Below are 15,258 nucleotides of genomic sequence, written 5' to 3' on the forward strand. Positions count from 1 at the left end.
TATACATTCATTTTACCATTACAAATATAACTGTAATACAACCTATCCTATTCTGATTCTCCTTCCACCCCATAGTTGAGCCTCATTGGCAACCAACCCGACACTGGTAAAATAAATGAGGATTGAAAATCCAAGTTCAAGTCTGACATGCATTCACGAACAGTAAAATCAATTGCACATTTTATTAACTTTTTGGGGAGCAATAATTAATAACTAATATGCATTCTTCAGAGGTGAAAATTTTTTGAAGCATTTGGGATGCAACAGAAAATAGTAAGTTGATGAGCACCGTCACAATATAGGATTAGCAAGTGACAGTTTCAATGGCAAGATCATACTATTGATCTGAATGTAATGGCACAGGGATTCATAGTTGCTAATTACCCACAAAAATAAACACTGCCTTAATTGGGTCCGAGAAATCCTTCTCCCTGTTTTGTCCTTATTTTGTTCTCATCAGAATTGTTGCTGTCATTTTATAACAATAATAATCCTTGCATTTGATCTATTTTGTGATGAGAGCCTTGCAAAGTGATACATTTATATTACAAAAGTTGATGAATTCAGATAGATCAACAGTATCAAATGCAATGATAATCAAGAAATATGAAACAATTGTGAAATAAACCTTATTTTCCTTATTGCTTAGTAAACATTATTGCCTTTTTTGAAAGAGGCACTTGCACCCATTATTTTATAGCAACCTTGTTTCAGTGTTTCTATTCCAGTATATAAAATGATGCTTTGAAGTACATGAAACATTTTTCTTATAATTTTACTGAATTGTCTATTGTGTGTAGCTGTACACTGTTAACTGGTTCTTTAGAATTAGACTGCATTTTGTATCTCTCTCCTCTGTGTTGTTCTAAATATGGACCCCAGTCCGGTGATGGTCTGGAACATGCAATAATTTTCTGTGAAAAGAAAAATACTTCATTAATTTTCAACCTGCATAACACCCATACTAGAAATATTAATATATAATTTTAATCAGCTTGACTGCAGTTTATTCTCCAGGATTCCTTGCGCTAGACTGTTGTTTGCTTCCATTCCAAAACTCTGCTATCTTGGAAGTTATTGGCAAGTTTCCAGATATGCCTGTTACTTCAATCCCAATACTTTGTTTATCCAAAACTGCTACCATTTGGTACAGTTGAGGATTTTTTTTTAAATGTTCACGTTCAGTTGATTTCTTATATGGTGAAGTCAGGGAATTACTGAACATTTAACATTCACACAGTTGATAGACATAGGAACATACATGTCAGTATTATTCTATGGGTTGTGTGTAAACATGTATTCCCTGAAGTAATTAACTTCAACCTGTTTGAGTGTGTGTTGGGGTCTCTTAGCTATCCGTATAATTAATAATCCTTACTATGCAGAGGAATTGTTAGCCTTTTTGATCCAACTGTAACAGTAGAGAAAGGTTACAGGGTCAGTATCACAGGCGATGAGTGTTTTTATGTCTGTCAGATCATTGAAGGAGAAGATGATGAGCAAAAACCTAAATGCACTTCTAAATTTTTTTTTCTCCCAAGTCGCTCAACTGCATTTGCCATTTTATGAGACTGAAAAACTAAAATTTGGGAAGTCTCTCTCTCTCTTTGAGTTTACTAACAAGTGGAGAATAATGATCACCAATAGCCAAGGGGGAAATATAACTTCCATTACATCCTTGATGAGCGTAAATTCAGTAAACATTACAAGAGAATAAAGTTCTTTCCTCACCTTCCACAAAGTGGAACCTTCAGCTTGGACAATTTTCACAATAGCGAAAATGGGGATCCAAATAATGCAGAATATGACCATACACCAACCAAGTGCTACTGCCCAAATTGGATATTCAACATTTCCATATTTTGGCGGAACAAATGCTACTAAGGACCAGATGAAGACTAGCTGTATGAAAATAAGGTCAGAAACAATGAATGAGCTGGTGAAATTTCAGCTTGATTTTTTTAGCTTCAATTATTCAAAATTGCAGTATTTCCTTACTATCAGTAAACAGGGAGAAATGAAGAACCAGCATGCTTTCCACCAAATCCAGAAGTACCACTTCTTTTCCCCAATCATCATCTCAATGTCTTTGATGAATCGATTTCCCCCTGTCAACAAAAAAGCATTTCTTTTGTAATTTCACTCCGGTAACTTGTTTTCTGTAGTTGTGACTCTTGCAATGTGCATTGCTATTGTACACAACACATCAATTTCCTAGAAAACATTTTGGGTAGGATCAGAAAATGTTATCGACTGTCACCAATCTTATTCACTTTACTGGTTTTGCTTCATTTCTTATAAAGAGGCATGAAGATCATTACACGCGCTGCATTCAGTCGAGTTCTTAATCTTAGTTCAGTGTTCTTTATTTTGCTTCAATGTTGCCCTTACCATAGATCCAGATCATACCAATGAGTTCCATGATAGCGATTATAAGGATGCTCCAACCAGCAACGAAATGATCAATTAAATTTACCCAATAAATCCCAGCCTGAAAGCAGAAGACAATTATTAGAAAATGCACTCAACAATGAAGACAAATTACTACATTGGTATGTTGCTGAAAGAGCCAAGCTTGCCTCAGAGTTTAGTGTCGTCTATTGGAATGACCATGGAGTGAGATTAAATGACTGCAATGGAGATGTCTGCAGCCCCTGATCACCCATCCCTTCCTGCCATGATAGAAGTGCACCATTTGGAGGTTGCAGTAAGAAATTTAAAATGAGAGGCATCTCCAGAAAAGATTAGAATTTTTAAACCCATTGTAAACTTTTTTTTAAGTAAAGATTCTCTAACATGTTTCATTTTTACATTAGGGAAGACATGTACAGGAACAGGAAAAATGTTTCAAGTTACGTAGATTTGCTTGGAAATTGGTCTAATTCATGTAGTGATGTCACATGAATTTCATCTTCTCTGGGGTTATATTTCATTGTGGAGGAGGGGAAGATACATCATATAAAACTATCATTACATATAAAATAATCTGCCAAGCTAATAAATGGCTGCCTACCTGTGTTACACATAATATGCCAAGTAAAAAAAGGCATGCACAAGAGACAATTGACAGGTAATGCCGTTTTGATCGCAGCACTGGGAATTCATCCTGCAGAGACGTTGTAATTGTTTCTGGTTTTAAAAACAACAGGAAAAGTGCAATCAGTGAAAGATTGGTCATAGCACAAGTCCAAACACATCTCGTGCTCTTCGACTTCATATAATCCAAAGCTGAACCTGGATCAGAGGAATATATAAATCTAAAGACAGCAAAGGAGGTAGGTTGCCAGGCCCCGCCAGCCATTACAGGATTATGTCCAGAACATCAACTCAGGATTTTCTTGTGCTCGAGACAGATCACTCTAGCTATGCCAGGAACACAACAAATGTTATAGCTGTATTTTAAATTCTGGATCTATCCAAATGCTGGACAGAATAATGGGCAGAAATGAAGTTTGACACACTGGATGTTGAACTCTCTCCCTGGCACTGTTCTCACTTGTAACGTATTACATTGCACATGAATTGCTAATTGTGGAGTCTTGTAGCTCAGTGGTTAGAGCACTCACCTTGCAAGCGAGACACCTGGGTTCAATTCCAGACAGGGCGAAACCTTAGGCAAGTTTCCTTACCCCACTCACCTGACATTAATCCCTCCAAAACAATAATAAATTGGTAATTTTCAATCCATGACTTTGTGGGACACTGCTGTGCGCAATTGGCTGCCGCGTTTCGCCCACAAATATACGGGCAATTCACTTTACAGCATATTCTGTGAAGCACTTTGAGACGTCTAGAAGACGTGAAAAGCTCTATATCAAATGCAAGGATTATTATTTAAACCAGAGAACAGGGTTCTTTTCTGAAACATCTGTCCTCACAAGAATTCAAATCTACTGCCTTCCCACCAAAATTTTGTAATCTGCATGCTTCATCACCTTTCTCTTCAGATGTTAATTAGCATTTCTTTTCTGAATTTTTTTCTATTGAAGTGCTCAATACCGATGAAAAGAATTCCTTTAATTTGATATAGCCATTATGACCTCAGTTAACAATGCTCTGTCTTTAATTCTACAATAGAACAACTACATAGAATTATAATCATACCATAGTAATTGCCTTAAAAAAGAAAGCAAACTGATCATCCACCAATATATTGCTCCCCTCTCCTTCCAAATGTTCTGTTTTATCATCAATTACGAAAACAAATACAGAAAATGATAGAATCATAGATGGGATTTGGAATGTGACGATGCACATGAAAGTGATTCAGCCAATATAACTAAGCATAAATGGATTATAGTTTTCTGCAGTAGGAGTGAGAAAGTAATGTGACAATAAGTAAAGTTACTCTTACCTACACTTGCAAATATACTATCAAGTCCCAGGGTGACGAGCATGAAGAAAAATAATATGGCCCAAAAAGGTGCTTGTGGTAGCTGTAAGAGGGCTTCTGGATAGGCAATGAAAGCTAAACCAAAACCTAAATCATTGGATAAAATGAAATTGTGTCAATAATGCCACTTAATAGAGAAATACTTTCAATTAATACTTTTTGCTTACAATCAGTTGATTCTTTTATAATAAAGGTTGGGAGGAATCTAGGTTTGAGGTTGTCATAAAATATAGGAAAGCAACATTAGCTCTGAGATTTAAGAAGAAAACTGAATGTAATATAAACAGTGCAAAAAAACGTAGCTTATATCTATACTTTCCATTCAGAGTGATTTAAAGTGTAATTTCAGAGAAATCTGCTTTTTCAAAACAATGGACACCAATTTTGCCAGCTCTGTAGCTTGTTAGATTTTTTTACATTATTCCTTAATTTCTCCCAATTAAATACCACAATCAGTCAAGAGGGTACCAGCACACTGCCCCTGCCAATACTGCTCTGAATTTGCCTTCAGGTAATTCATAAGAGTGGCCTATGGTAACCTTCTCTCTCATTTTCCATATTTAGTCACCATTCTGTGCATCTTACAGAGACTGGGCTAAGATTAGCAGCTCAGCAATATTGCTGGCTAATGTATTTGTCTCTCATTGCACCAGTGCTTCACTGTACCATACCTATCTTTTTTTATTATTGGTAAACACTCTGTCAAGGAGAATAACGTCTCACTTATCTAATGGTGTATAACACTGTGGGAGATTTCTGCTGTCTGTCATTGTTCTTCAGCCAAGATAGTAAGATGAAATCCTGATAAATTTAAAATTCTCTGTTCTAATTATAAAAATCTGCTGCCCTGTCCAAAGATCTTTCAAGAAACTGTCCTTTAAAAGCTTTAGGCAGTTTAATGGACCACGCAAAAACTTGAGAAAAATAGTAGCACTTATGTAGCACTCTAAGGTGGCGGCTGCAGTTGGAGCAGGGAGTGTAGATTGACTTCCCAATTGCTTTATTGCTGGAGGTGATAATGCTTCATTCACCTCAAGCAGCAAAAATCATAAATCGGAGCAATGCACTGAACTAGACTAAAAGATTCATCTGAATGGTTCAGTACTGCAAGTCATGATTTGACTACATTAGTATTTCTTATGTTCTTATGTTGTATTTCATATCACAAGAGCCCAAACAAACAAAGCTGATGAGTTACAGATATTTCAATTCCAATATCTTTACACAACTATCATTTAACTTAGCTTTTTTGTAGACCATCTTATCACTTGGACCTGAAATACTGCTACTGATTATTGTTACAGCAATTCAGTAAGTCCTGTAAATGGATTTTTGTTTCAGAAAGGTGTTGCTAATTATGTGAATGCAGCTGAGTATATATATTTTTTAAAAATCATTCTTTTTGTTTATATTTAGATGATATAAAAAAAAATTTGTGCTAACACTTAACTGAGCCTGAGGCAGGCAATATAGTTCAAGACAGATGTATCAATATTATGCCAACAAATCAGTAAGAAATTAATCCTTTATTTTTGTAGTTTGGAAGGAATTTAATGGAATGAGATTTGACTCTGTGAACATACCTGACTGTACCACCTCTGAAACAGGCACATCTTGTCTATATGCCATGTGTCCAAGAATGGAAAAGATGGTGAATCCAGCAAACACACTTGTAGCACAATTAACGGTGCAGACAATGATTGCGTCCATATAACAGTTGTTGTTGAATTTGTTATAGGATGAAAGTGTCATTAAACCTCCCCAAGCCACTGAGAGGGAAAAGAAAATTTGCGTTGCAGCATCTTTCCAAATCTAAGAAATGAAAAGCAGTACATATTAGGAATGGGAGATTAGATTTTATTCAAACTCTTTATTTCCGTGGCAGCAGGCCAGAACATAAAGAGAAATGTGGTGACTTGACATCACAACTCATTGGTCATGAAGGGAAATGGAAAACAATACGTATAAGGGATTAAAGTATACAGCTCCGGTGTGGGGAGCTTTTACCAGCATGTAGAGAATGGGTAAATGATCTCCTGTACGATAATAATAATAATGATCCTTGCATTTGATATAGTGCCTTATCACGTCTTTGAGACGTCTCAAAGCGCTTCACAGAATATACTGTAAAGTGTATTTTGTGGGTTAAAATATTTAAAAAGTAAAAGGCCTGATTCTATGGCTAGCTCCCTGAATAAAATTCCCTCTGGTCCATATTCTCTTTGGTAAACAGTAATATCATCATTCTTTTACCATGTTTCTATTGCTGCACTTTCTGATTTCTCTGTTGTACAATGTAGACTGAAATCCAGTGGCTCCATTATCTTTTAGAGAAGTTCAATAAGAAAATCTCTAACACAAAACAACAGACTACATATTTACAAAAAAAAGTGTAGGAAAATGGTTGTGAGAAGCTTAACTGGTTTGACTGAAAAACACAAATGACTTTGTGCACATTATTACATGTTTTGAGACATCTCAAAGGCATAAGGCACTATATCAAATGCAAGAATTATTATTATTATCATTAACAGTGATGTACTTACCTCAATATTAGACAGTTTTGAAAAGTCTGATTGACTTCCAATGTAGAACTCAATTCCTTTGGCGGCTCCCTCTAGAGTAACACCTCGAATCAGAAATATGGTTAGAACCACGTAAGGGAATATAGCGGTGAAATAAACCACCTGATAATGCAGAGGAAGGATGTTAGATTGTGTATGTTCCAATGGACAACAACTTGCATTTATTATAGCTCCTTCACCTAGCGTAGCGTCCCAGAGTGCTTAACAGTGGCAGAGTCTGACCCCAAGACAGGTGGAGAGGGAGGAGGGAGGTGACCGTAAGCAGAATCAAAAAGGAAGGTCTTTAGGCGGGATTTGAAAGTGGGTAGGGAGGGGGAAAGGCGGAGGGATTGGGGGAGAGAGTTCCAGAGCTAAATGTTGTATACTGTTGTACAATATCATACTGTTGTAAAGCATTTACAAGATTACAAATATCAGCTGACAATCAATCCAATTTCAATCAAAGCAGAGAGGTAGAGTATATTTTGCACTTTACAGCATATTTAAACTGGAATAGGAAAATACTGTTCTGGTGTATTTGTACAGTGTACTAGAAAAATAACACATTTAAAACAACACAATAAAGTGAGGTGAATACATTTTCAATCTTTCCATTGATACATTTATGCAATTTATCCATTATTTTTATTGTCAAGAAATAATTATGTTTCTGATGATGGAGTTGCCAGCATTCTTTCATGAGTGTGAGCAATCCAAAGTTTGAGCATTGCAAGATCTTTCTCAAGAGTGAATTCACTAGGAATTCATTAAACTATTGAGATATTCTATTTATTCTGTGTGTTTCAGTTGTTGTCTCAGGAATTTGAGTATTTGCCCTGGAAGATTTCTTAGATTTTAAGTGATAATTCACAAGTAGATTATCTTTATGTTTTATTTGATTGAAAAAAATGTTTTACCTTTCCAGAAGATTTGATTCCTTTATACATTGATAGTGCAACTATTATCCAGGCCAAAAGGAGGCAGAGGGTTAAGTACCAGACTACAACACCCGTTTCAGCTATTGAATTCGATCGGCGTAAAGTCACTTTACTGGAAAAAAATGAGAACAGAAAATACTGCGTGTAATGATTTTGTTCAATGTACATACAAGAGTACTTGCAATATAAAATATGCAGGTTATTTGGAATGTTTTCAATCAAATACCATTGTATTTGAAAATTATCTGGATTTATAGGGATTTTTGTCATTAGTACTTTATATGTTAAATTGTTGCAAATAAATGGCTAAAAAAATGTTTTTTGATTTTACATCTATTCCTATTTTTAACATTTCAGCAATAAGATCTAATAAGATTGAGAAGTGACTTGAAGGAGCTTCCATACGTAATATCATCTAATGAACTGAAGTTAATTTACTATTAAAGCACAATTGTTCAAATTAAGTGACTAAATATATGTAACTTCTAACTATCGGCACTCTCACACTTTCTATTTTGGTACAGTACAGCTTCTTTCCCTTAATGTCAATAATGCTATATAACTAAGATCAATTTAGCTCATCCAAACAGCATATTGATTTAACAATGTCTAGCAAGAGAAAACTTCTCTACTACAGCAACAACAACTTGCATTTATATAGTGCCCTTCATGTGGGGTAGTGTCTCGGAGTGCTTAACTGTGGAGGAGCCTGACACTGAGCTAGGAAGTGACCCTAAGTACGGTCAAAGAGAAGGTCGTCAGGTGTGGTCTGAAAAAGGGGAAGAAGGGGGCAAGCTGGAGAGATTCAGGGAGGGAGTTCAAAAGGGTTTGAGTGTAGTGGTGGAAAGTCTGTCTGCCAATGGTGGAGTACAGGGGACAATAGATAAGCAGAAGGCTGGAGCCAGCTGAGTGGAGGTGGCAGGTGGTGGAGTGGAAAGTAAGCAGTTCGAAGAGGTCCCAGGGCATGAAAGGATGTGTAGAGGAATGTGAGGATATTGAAGTCGATCTATTCTGTGATTGGGAGCCTGGAGAGGAATAGTGTGATTAGGATACAGAGTTTAGAGCGAGTGAGTATGCGAGTGAGGGTGGTCAAACGAGTAAATTTATTATAATATTTCTACTTACTCCCAGTATTGCTCACTTGGGCTCTGTTGAAATGGATAGATTTTAGTTCCATTTATGCAGGTTTCATTCATTTCTTGCAACCAGGTTTCATTTACTATTTCAAACAATCCATCATCCAATGTGAAATTGCAGAGTGGTTCTGGAAATTATTAATCTGGGGTGAGGTTGGCAATGTAAAACCTTTGCTGCCTCCTGTATTTCTAGTTTCCCCCCCAACTTGATGTCTTCTGCAAATTTACAACTTAATTAACAAATTATACTGGGTCTGGAAATCCAGGTCATTTGTACAACATAAAAGGTCCCATTACATACCCCTAGGCATCTCAATTAATATGTCCCTTCATTTTCACCTACTTCCCCAAACAAGGACCCTTTGCTTCCTTTCCTTCAGCCAATTTTGAATCAGTGTTGATGTCTTACCCTTCATACCCAGCAACCTCATCTTGGTTGAGGTCTCCAAAATGTTTTTTTTTGGAAGTCTAGACACTCTGTCATATGGCTTCCCATCGTCAATCTGGGGCGTCACCTCAAAACAAATCCCTACGAGGTTGGTCTGACGTTGCTCAGACGAGTAAATTTGAGTTTCAATTTTGAGTTCTTCCTGTTAGCAGTACTTAGCACATTACAACAACAACAAGATTACATTTGTATAGTGCCTTTCATGTTGGGAGGACGTCCCAAGGTACTGGATAGTGTACAGCATTTCAGACCCGAGCTGGGGTTGGGGGGGGAAGGGAGGGGAGGGGAAGGAGGGTGACCGATGGCATGGTCAAAGAGGATGGTTTTGAGGCGGAACTTGAAGGAGGCTAAGGAGTGGGCGAGTTGGAGTGATTGGAGGATGGAGTTCTAGAGGTTGGGGGCAGAGTGGCTGAAGGCTCTCCTGCAAATGGTGGGGTGGGTGGGTCGGGGGACGTGGAGCAGGCCGGAGCTGGATGAGCGGAGGGAACGTGTGGGTTGGTAGGGGGTTAGGAGGTCACAGAGGTAGGGTGGGGTGAGGCTATTGAGGGCTTTGTAGGTGAGGACCAGTATCTTGAACTGGATCCTCTGAAGGATGGGGAAGCAGTGGAGTCGCGCGAGAATGGGGGAGATAGGGTCACGGAGTTTGGTGCGGGAGAGGACACGGGCTGCAGAGTTCTGGATTATCTGCAGTCTGTGGAGGGAGGAGTTGGGAAGGCCGACAAGCAGAGCGTTTGCATAGTCGAGCCTGGAGGTGATGAAGGCATGAACAAGAGTTTCAAAGGCCTGAGGGGTGAGGTAGTGGTCGAGTCGGGCGATGTTACAGAGGTGAGGGAAGGCAGAGCGGGTCACGGCTTGAATGTGGGGAAGAAAAGGTTTCTGACTGGCTTGGGCTTCACCATTCTGCTAGCTCATCAAACAGAATGCTTTGTCAATGTAATTTTTTTTTGCCGCATAGACATTCAGTATACAAATAGCACCTGGTTGAGTTGAATATGAGGCATAAAATAATAGTGATCATTTGACTGCTGTTAAGAAAAACTTGCACACTGGCTTAAAAAGACAATTGAGCTGCATCTCTCCTTTCCACCAAAACAGCTAAATTCAGATGTAAAATATTAAAGAACTTCTATCATTTAAATGGTTTCTCAAATATTTTACAAAATTACCATTATAACAAATCCTTTATGTAACGGATATGACAATTAGAATCTGTATTGGATTATTATTATTAACTGGTTTAGCTCTAATTGTAAGGTTATATCACTTGTTCTAGATTCTCTTACTCATTGTCTAACTTGTGAATTCCTTTTATTATTTTAAACACCTCAATCGATTTTCTCCTGAACTTTAGATATTCTTTATACAATAGGTGTCAGCATCTGTTTTGCTTTGCTCTTATTTGGCCACCGTGCCTATTGAACCTCTTTTTCTTTCTGCCTGTTCAATTTCCTTTACATTTTCTTTGGCTATGATATGTTGGGAGTGCTCTACTGTTTCAAGCAAATGAAAAAGCCCTTTATTTGAGTAGCGATATAAAATAGGTGTTTCTGGCTTACTGAAACTAAGCTACTGAACAGTCTGTTTCCCTGCCTTAGCAAGTGCTTTTGTTTCCAAAAGTTAAACCATAAATCAAATCACAAAAGTAACCTGACATATAATCTCGTAAAAAGGTGAAATGTGACAGAGAGAGAGTGACATTTTTAGGGAACACGTAATCATTGATAACGATCATCATTTACAATGCACTTGAAAAGAGAAGAGAGGAAAACATACTTTTTGTACTATGGGGGAAGGCCTTGTAATTCTGGTTAAGAGAAGGCAGAGCGTTCAAACAATATGTACAAAATAAATCCTTTTTTGTTTGTTGACTGTAATTAAAACTTATTTGCAAATAGCTGCCGCATGTCACCTACAAAATACACAGTCACTGCTCTTTACAGTATATCCTGTGAAGCGCTTTGAGATGTGGCAAACATAATTTTGGGTGGCCATCAAACTTGAAATTGGCAATTTAACTACATCAACTAACATTTTGCATTTTTTGCTCTGGCTCAGACTGGAATGTATGAATCACTCAACCCTAGGAAGATAAAACTGTACATTTCCTTTATCAAAATTTTTCAAAAGAATACCTGCTTAAAAAATAACATTTACGCTTCACTAATTCAACTTCTCCCATGTCCTTTTTCCTGCAGATCTTGAAAGCTCACTTAGTCTTTAGCCCCAGTTTAATCGAGTGTTTAAAAACAAACTAATTCATTCAAATAGAATAAAATGATTTGATGAACTAAGAATTGTCTAGATATACAATATATATTTTTAAAAAAGTACCTTTCTGAGTCTTGCTGCAAAATTCATCCGCTCCCCACCAGCTAAAGCAGTCTTCCCAAGGCAGGGGGTATTGGAAGGCGGCAAATAAATAGTACAAACTGTAGCCTATGATACAATTGTAGTAAATGCATAGAAACATGACCTCACAGATCATAGTATACCCCACACCTTGAAATAAATGAAGAAAGAGGGAATTAGATTACAGTATTGAGTAAACAACAAACAGGGATATTTGTGTAATGAAAATCTTTTAGGAACAAAGAAGCAGGAATTGGCCATTCAACCCGCCAAGCCTTTGCTACTATTAACAGCTGCGTTCTCAGATTGCTAATAATGCACATGTCATTTGCTACAAACTCTGCCTGTATAAATCAACATTTATAAGCTCATTTCAATAGTTTACCCTTTTTGAACTATATGAATGAAAGGCTGACTGTACTGTAACAAATGCGTAGATAGACACAGATAAGACTTTTTGCACATTCAGTTCACTTGATTAAGCTTTGGAGAATGAGAGAAAGCATTTTACCAGCTACATCTGCGGCTTTGGCTTTTTTTATCAATGTTTTATCAAATATCAAGCATCTGACAGTTTGAAATGCAAAAACTGCATTCAAAGCTAGCTTTAAGCCCTTTCACAAGTAAAATATTGTGAACATACTAAAGGGTTACGTCCTGAATTGTCAATATTATTAATTTAAACTATTAATTGCTTTATGTTACTAAACAAGCACAACCTTTTAGAATTGGCACAGCTTTCCACACTAAAGTAGGTCCGAGGCTGGTGAACTGCCCAAGGGAACATTCCAAGAAAAATAATGGTATCCCGGCAAATGCCAACATGATGATGTAAGGAATAAGGAAAGCACCTGTAAGAATAAAAAACGAACTTTACAATGGATTTGTTTATAGACTGCATGCTGGACATCAATTTTAACTTAACATAAGGAGAAAATATTACCTTGAACAGTACAGTGCAAATACAAACTTCATCATAACCAAATAAGTTAAATCGACTTTGGTACTTAGTTAAGAAAGTACAATTTGGACTCCCTAAAACACCTGTTTTGCTTTCAGTTTGTACTAAGCAAATCTTTTAGCATTGCAGAATGTATAGATATTCAGAGTACACATCAGCTTAATTTTTAATCAGATGAAAAGGCACCGCAAGCTCAGGTAAATATTATATAATACAGTTTCACAGTTTGAAATACAAAACATGAATGTTAATTTTGCTTTACTAAGGTTAACAAGCTAAAACCTCTCATGAGTTAGGATTATTCTGAGTTTTATTGGAGGAAAACTGAATTCCTACAGGTGGGTTGTACCTGACCTCTTAAAGTTATTATGCTCCTTTGACAAAGCGTCTATTATTTTACTTGTTTGCACTCCGGTTGGTATTTGGACCATTGCCCACAGAAAATATAATCGTAGAAAGAGACTTCAGTTTCTCCAACAAGAAAATGAAAATCAGATGGTCAGTGTATAGTAATTTGTTCAGGTTTAGTTTAAACTAATTTTGTTAATAACATAGCACGCGGAAATTAAACTGTAGCATTGTGAAAGCAGTTAAATATTAGCAAACAGGGAACACTAAATCAGATGGAGCCAGGAGGTTCCTTTCCTTAGATAGAATAAAAGGAGTCTTACAAAAACATGTTTTGAGATTTAAGAGACAAGAAAACCTTGCAAGTCTTATCAAATGACATTGCGTTTAATAAAAAGGCAGTTTTAGAAATAACTTCAATCTAGATAAATACAAACTGGGCAATCTATTCAGTGAATATATTTTTTAAATAAATATTTATAACCTATTTCAGCATTCTACATACTTGGAGCCAATCCAATGCCAAAGTTTGGAGCTTGGGGCAGACTAAATGTTGTAGATGTTGTTCAGTTCCTGCTTTTTTTTAAAAAAAAGAAACTTGAAATACAATGTTTAAAAAGAACTGCTAGAGTATCTGTAGCTGGCAGTTGTGGATCACCTTCTTGCTTACATTGTATTGAAATGAAAGAATAAGAGCTGCCAAAACTGACAATGTTTTTGGAAAGTTAAAAGGTCTGATTGTTAAAATACAGGAGATATTCTAAAGCTTTAAATCACAGCACAATCCTGTGAATTCATCAAAATTATGTACTCGCTAGTTAGTAGTCTGCACTTACTTTTAGCCCACAAAATATACAGTCAATTCAATCTACAGTGTATTCTATGAAGCGCTTTGAAACGTCTCAAAGACAAGCGCTATATCAAATTCAACGATTATTATTATTACTTGGGAATGCGGATCAGGGCAAATCAATATATTTTTTAAAAATATATTCCTTATCAAATTGTGTAAACCAGGCTATAAGCAGATCTCGTTATCCACTTCTGTTTAATATATATATATATACATTTAATATATTTATATCTAATATATTTATAAATTTATAATATATATATTTTGACCTAATGTTACTTGACACAGCACTTGAAGGCAAGCTTCTCAATGTACAGCAGTCACTTCTAAACCAATGCATTTTTTTTCTGCCTTATTCAATACTGGTAGGTTGTTAAGTACAGTACCTCCTCCGCTCCTGTAAGCAAGGTAAGGGAATCGCCAGACATTGCCTAGTCCCACTGCATAGCCGATCATTGAGAGCAAGTACTCCGATTTTGAGGACCAGTTACCTCGTTCTTGGTTCTCGTCATTTTCACCCACATGGGAATGCCTGGCAGCCTTGAGAAAGGAGAGAGAAAAGGAAAAGAAATGTCACGGTGTTTATTTTTTTGTTTGCCAAATACTTGGCCAGACTATGGGACAAAAAAAGTTGTTGCAAAGTTTTTGTTTCTCTCTCTTTCTCCCGCTCTCCTCCTCTGCAAAGCAGCACAGGTGCATGGATTTTGCAGGATTTTGTGTGTGTGTGTGTGTGTGTGTGTGTGATTATGTTTTTCAAAACAAGTGAAGTTTTCAGGTTTTCCACGTATTCTACTTTTAGTGAGAATGCACACTTACCGTTTCATTGATTTGGCCATCAACAGGGGGATCTGAGAGTCCAGCTATGGATACCTTATTTTTCTTCATTTCTGGACAGTTTGGAAAGGCTCTTTCCTCTTGCCACCCGACTTGAACAGGATATTTTGTTTCTGTAAAGCTGTGTTCCTTCTGCTCAAAGAAGCTTCAGGTCTTAAGCTTGGGCATGCCTTCCTCAATCGCAGGATGGCTCTTTATGTTATTCAAAAGGGGTGTAGTTCTCTCTCTCTCTGTACTCCTGCCATGATGTCATCAAAGTTACCAGATTTCTTCTGTTGCTAATAGGTCAATTTTGCAGATTTTGTAAAAAAAATTGGAATGGATTCAGAATATAAATTCAGCCAGCATGAACTTGAACTTCTTTAATATGTTGAATAATGGGTTGCACATCCGTGCCAGGATCCGTTCTGCCTTCCCCCACCTCCCCAATGTTG

At 36.9% G+C, this 15,258-nt stretch overlaps 2 protein-coding genes across 2 annotated transcripts in view; one reads left to right on the forward strand and one right to left on the reverse strand.

Moving 5' to 3' along the window:
* The window catches only part of LOC103177892 (protein FAM162A), a 29,875-nt gene that overhangs the window by 901 nt on the left and 13,716 nt on the right, over nucleotides 1–15,258 (forward strand). The window lies entirely within an intron of this gene.
* On the reverse strand, nucleotides 51–15,133 carry slc6a14 (solute carrier family 6 member 14). The gene is made up of 14 exons (XM_007892267.2): nucleotides 14,807–15,133; nucleotides 14,377–14,530; nucleotides 12,548–12,679; nucleotides 11,811–11,978; nucleotides 9,021–9,159; nucleotides 7,875–8,007; nucleotides 6,940–7,080; nucleotides 5,977–6,205; nucleotides 4,355–4,480; nucleotides 3,014–3,129; nucleotides 2,392–2,491; nucleotides 1,999–2,108; nucleotides 1,732–1,902; nucleotides 51–914 (listed from the first exon to the last, which is right to left on the reverse strand). The coding sequence occupies exons 1-14, from the start codon at nucleotides 14,873–14,875 to the stop codon at nucleotides 768–770; spliced, it is 1,935 nt and encodes a 644-aa protein (XP_007890458.1). The 5' UTR covers nucleotides 14,876–15,133; the 3' UTR covers nucleotides 51–767.

Source organism: Callorhinchus milii, unplaced genomic scaffold (genome assembly GCF_018977255.1).
Source record: "Callorhinchus milii isolate IMCB2004 unplaced genomic scaffold, IMCB_Cmil_1.0 Scaffold15, whole genome shotgun sequence".
Classification (NCBI taxonomy): Eukaryota; Metazoa; Chordata; class Chondrichthyes; order Chimaeriformes; family Callorhinchidae; genus Callorhinchus; species Callorhinchus milii.

What these genes read in the sequence shown, in the direction of transcription:
- slc6a14 (XM_007892267.2), bottom strand. Translation starts at nt 14,875, where the DNA reads ATGAAGAAAAATAAGGTATCCATAGCTGGACTCTCAGATCCCCCTGTT. An exon ending in TAGTATATTTGCAAGTGTAG is followed by an intron (nt 3,130 to 4,354) that starts GTAAGAGTAACT and finishes TTTTAAAACCAG; the next exon opens with AAACAATTACAACGTCTCTG. An exon ending in TTTCTCCCTGTTTACTGATA is followed by an intron (nt 1,903 to 1,998) that starts GTAAGGAAATAC and finishes ATTTTCATACAG; the next exon opens with CTAGTCTTCATCTGGTCCTT.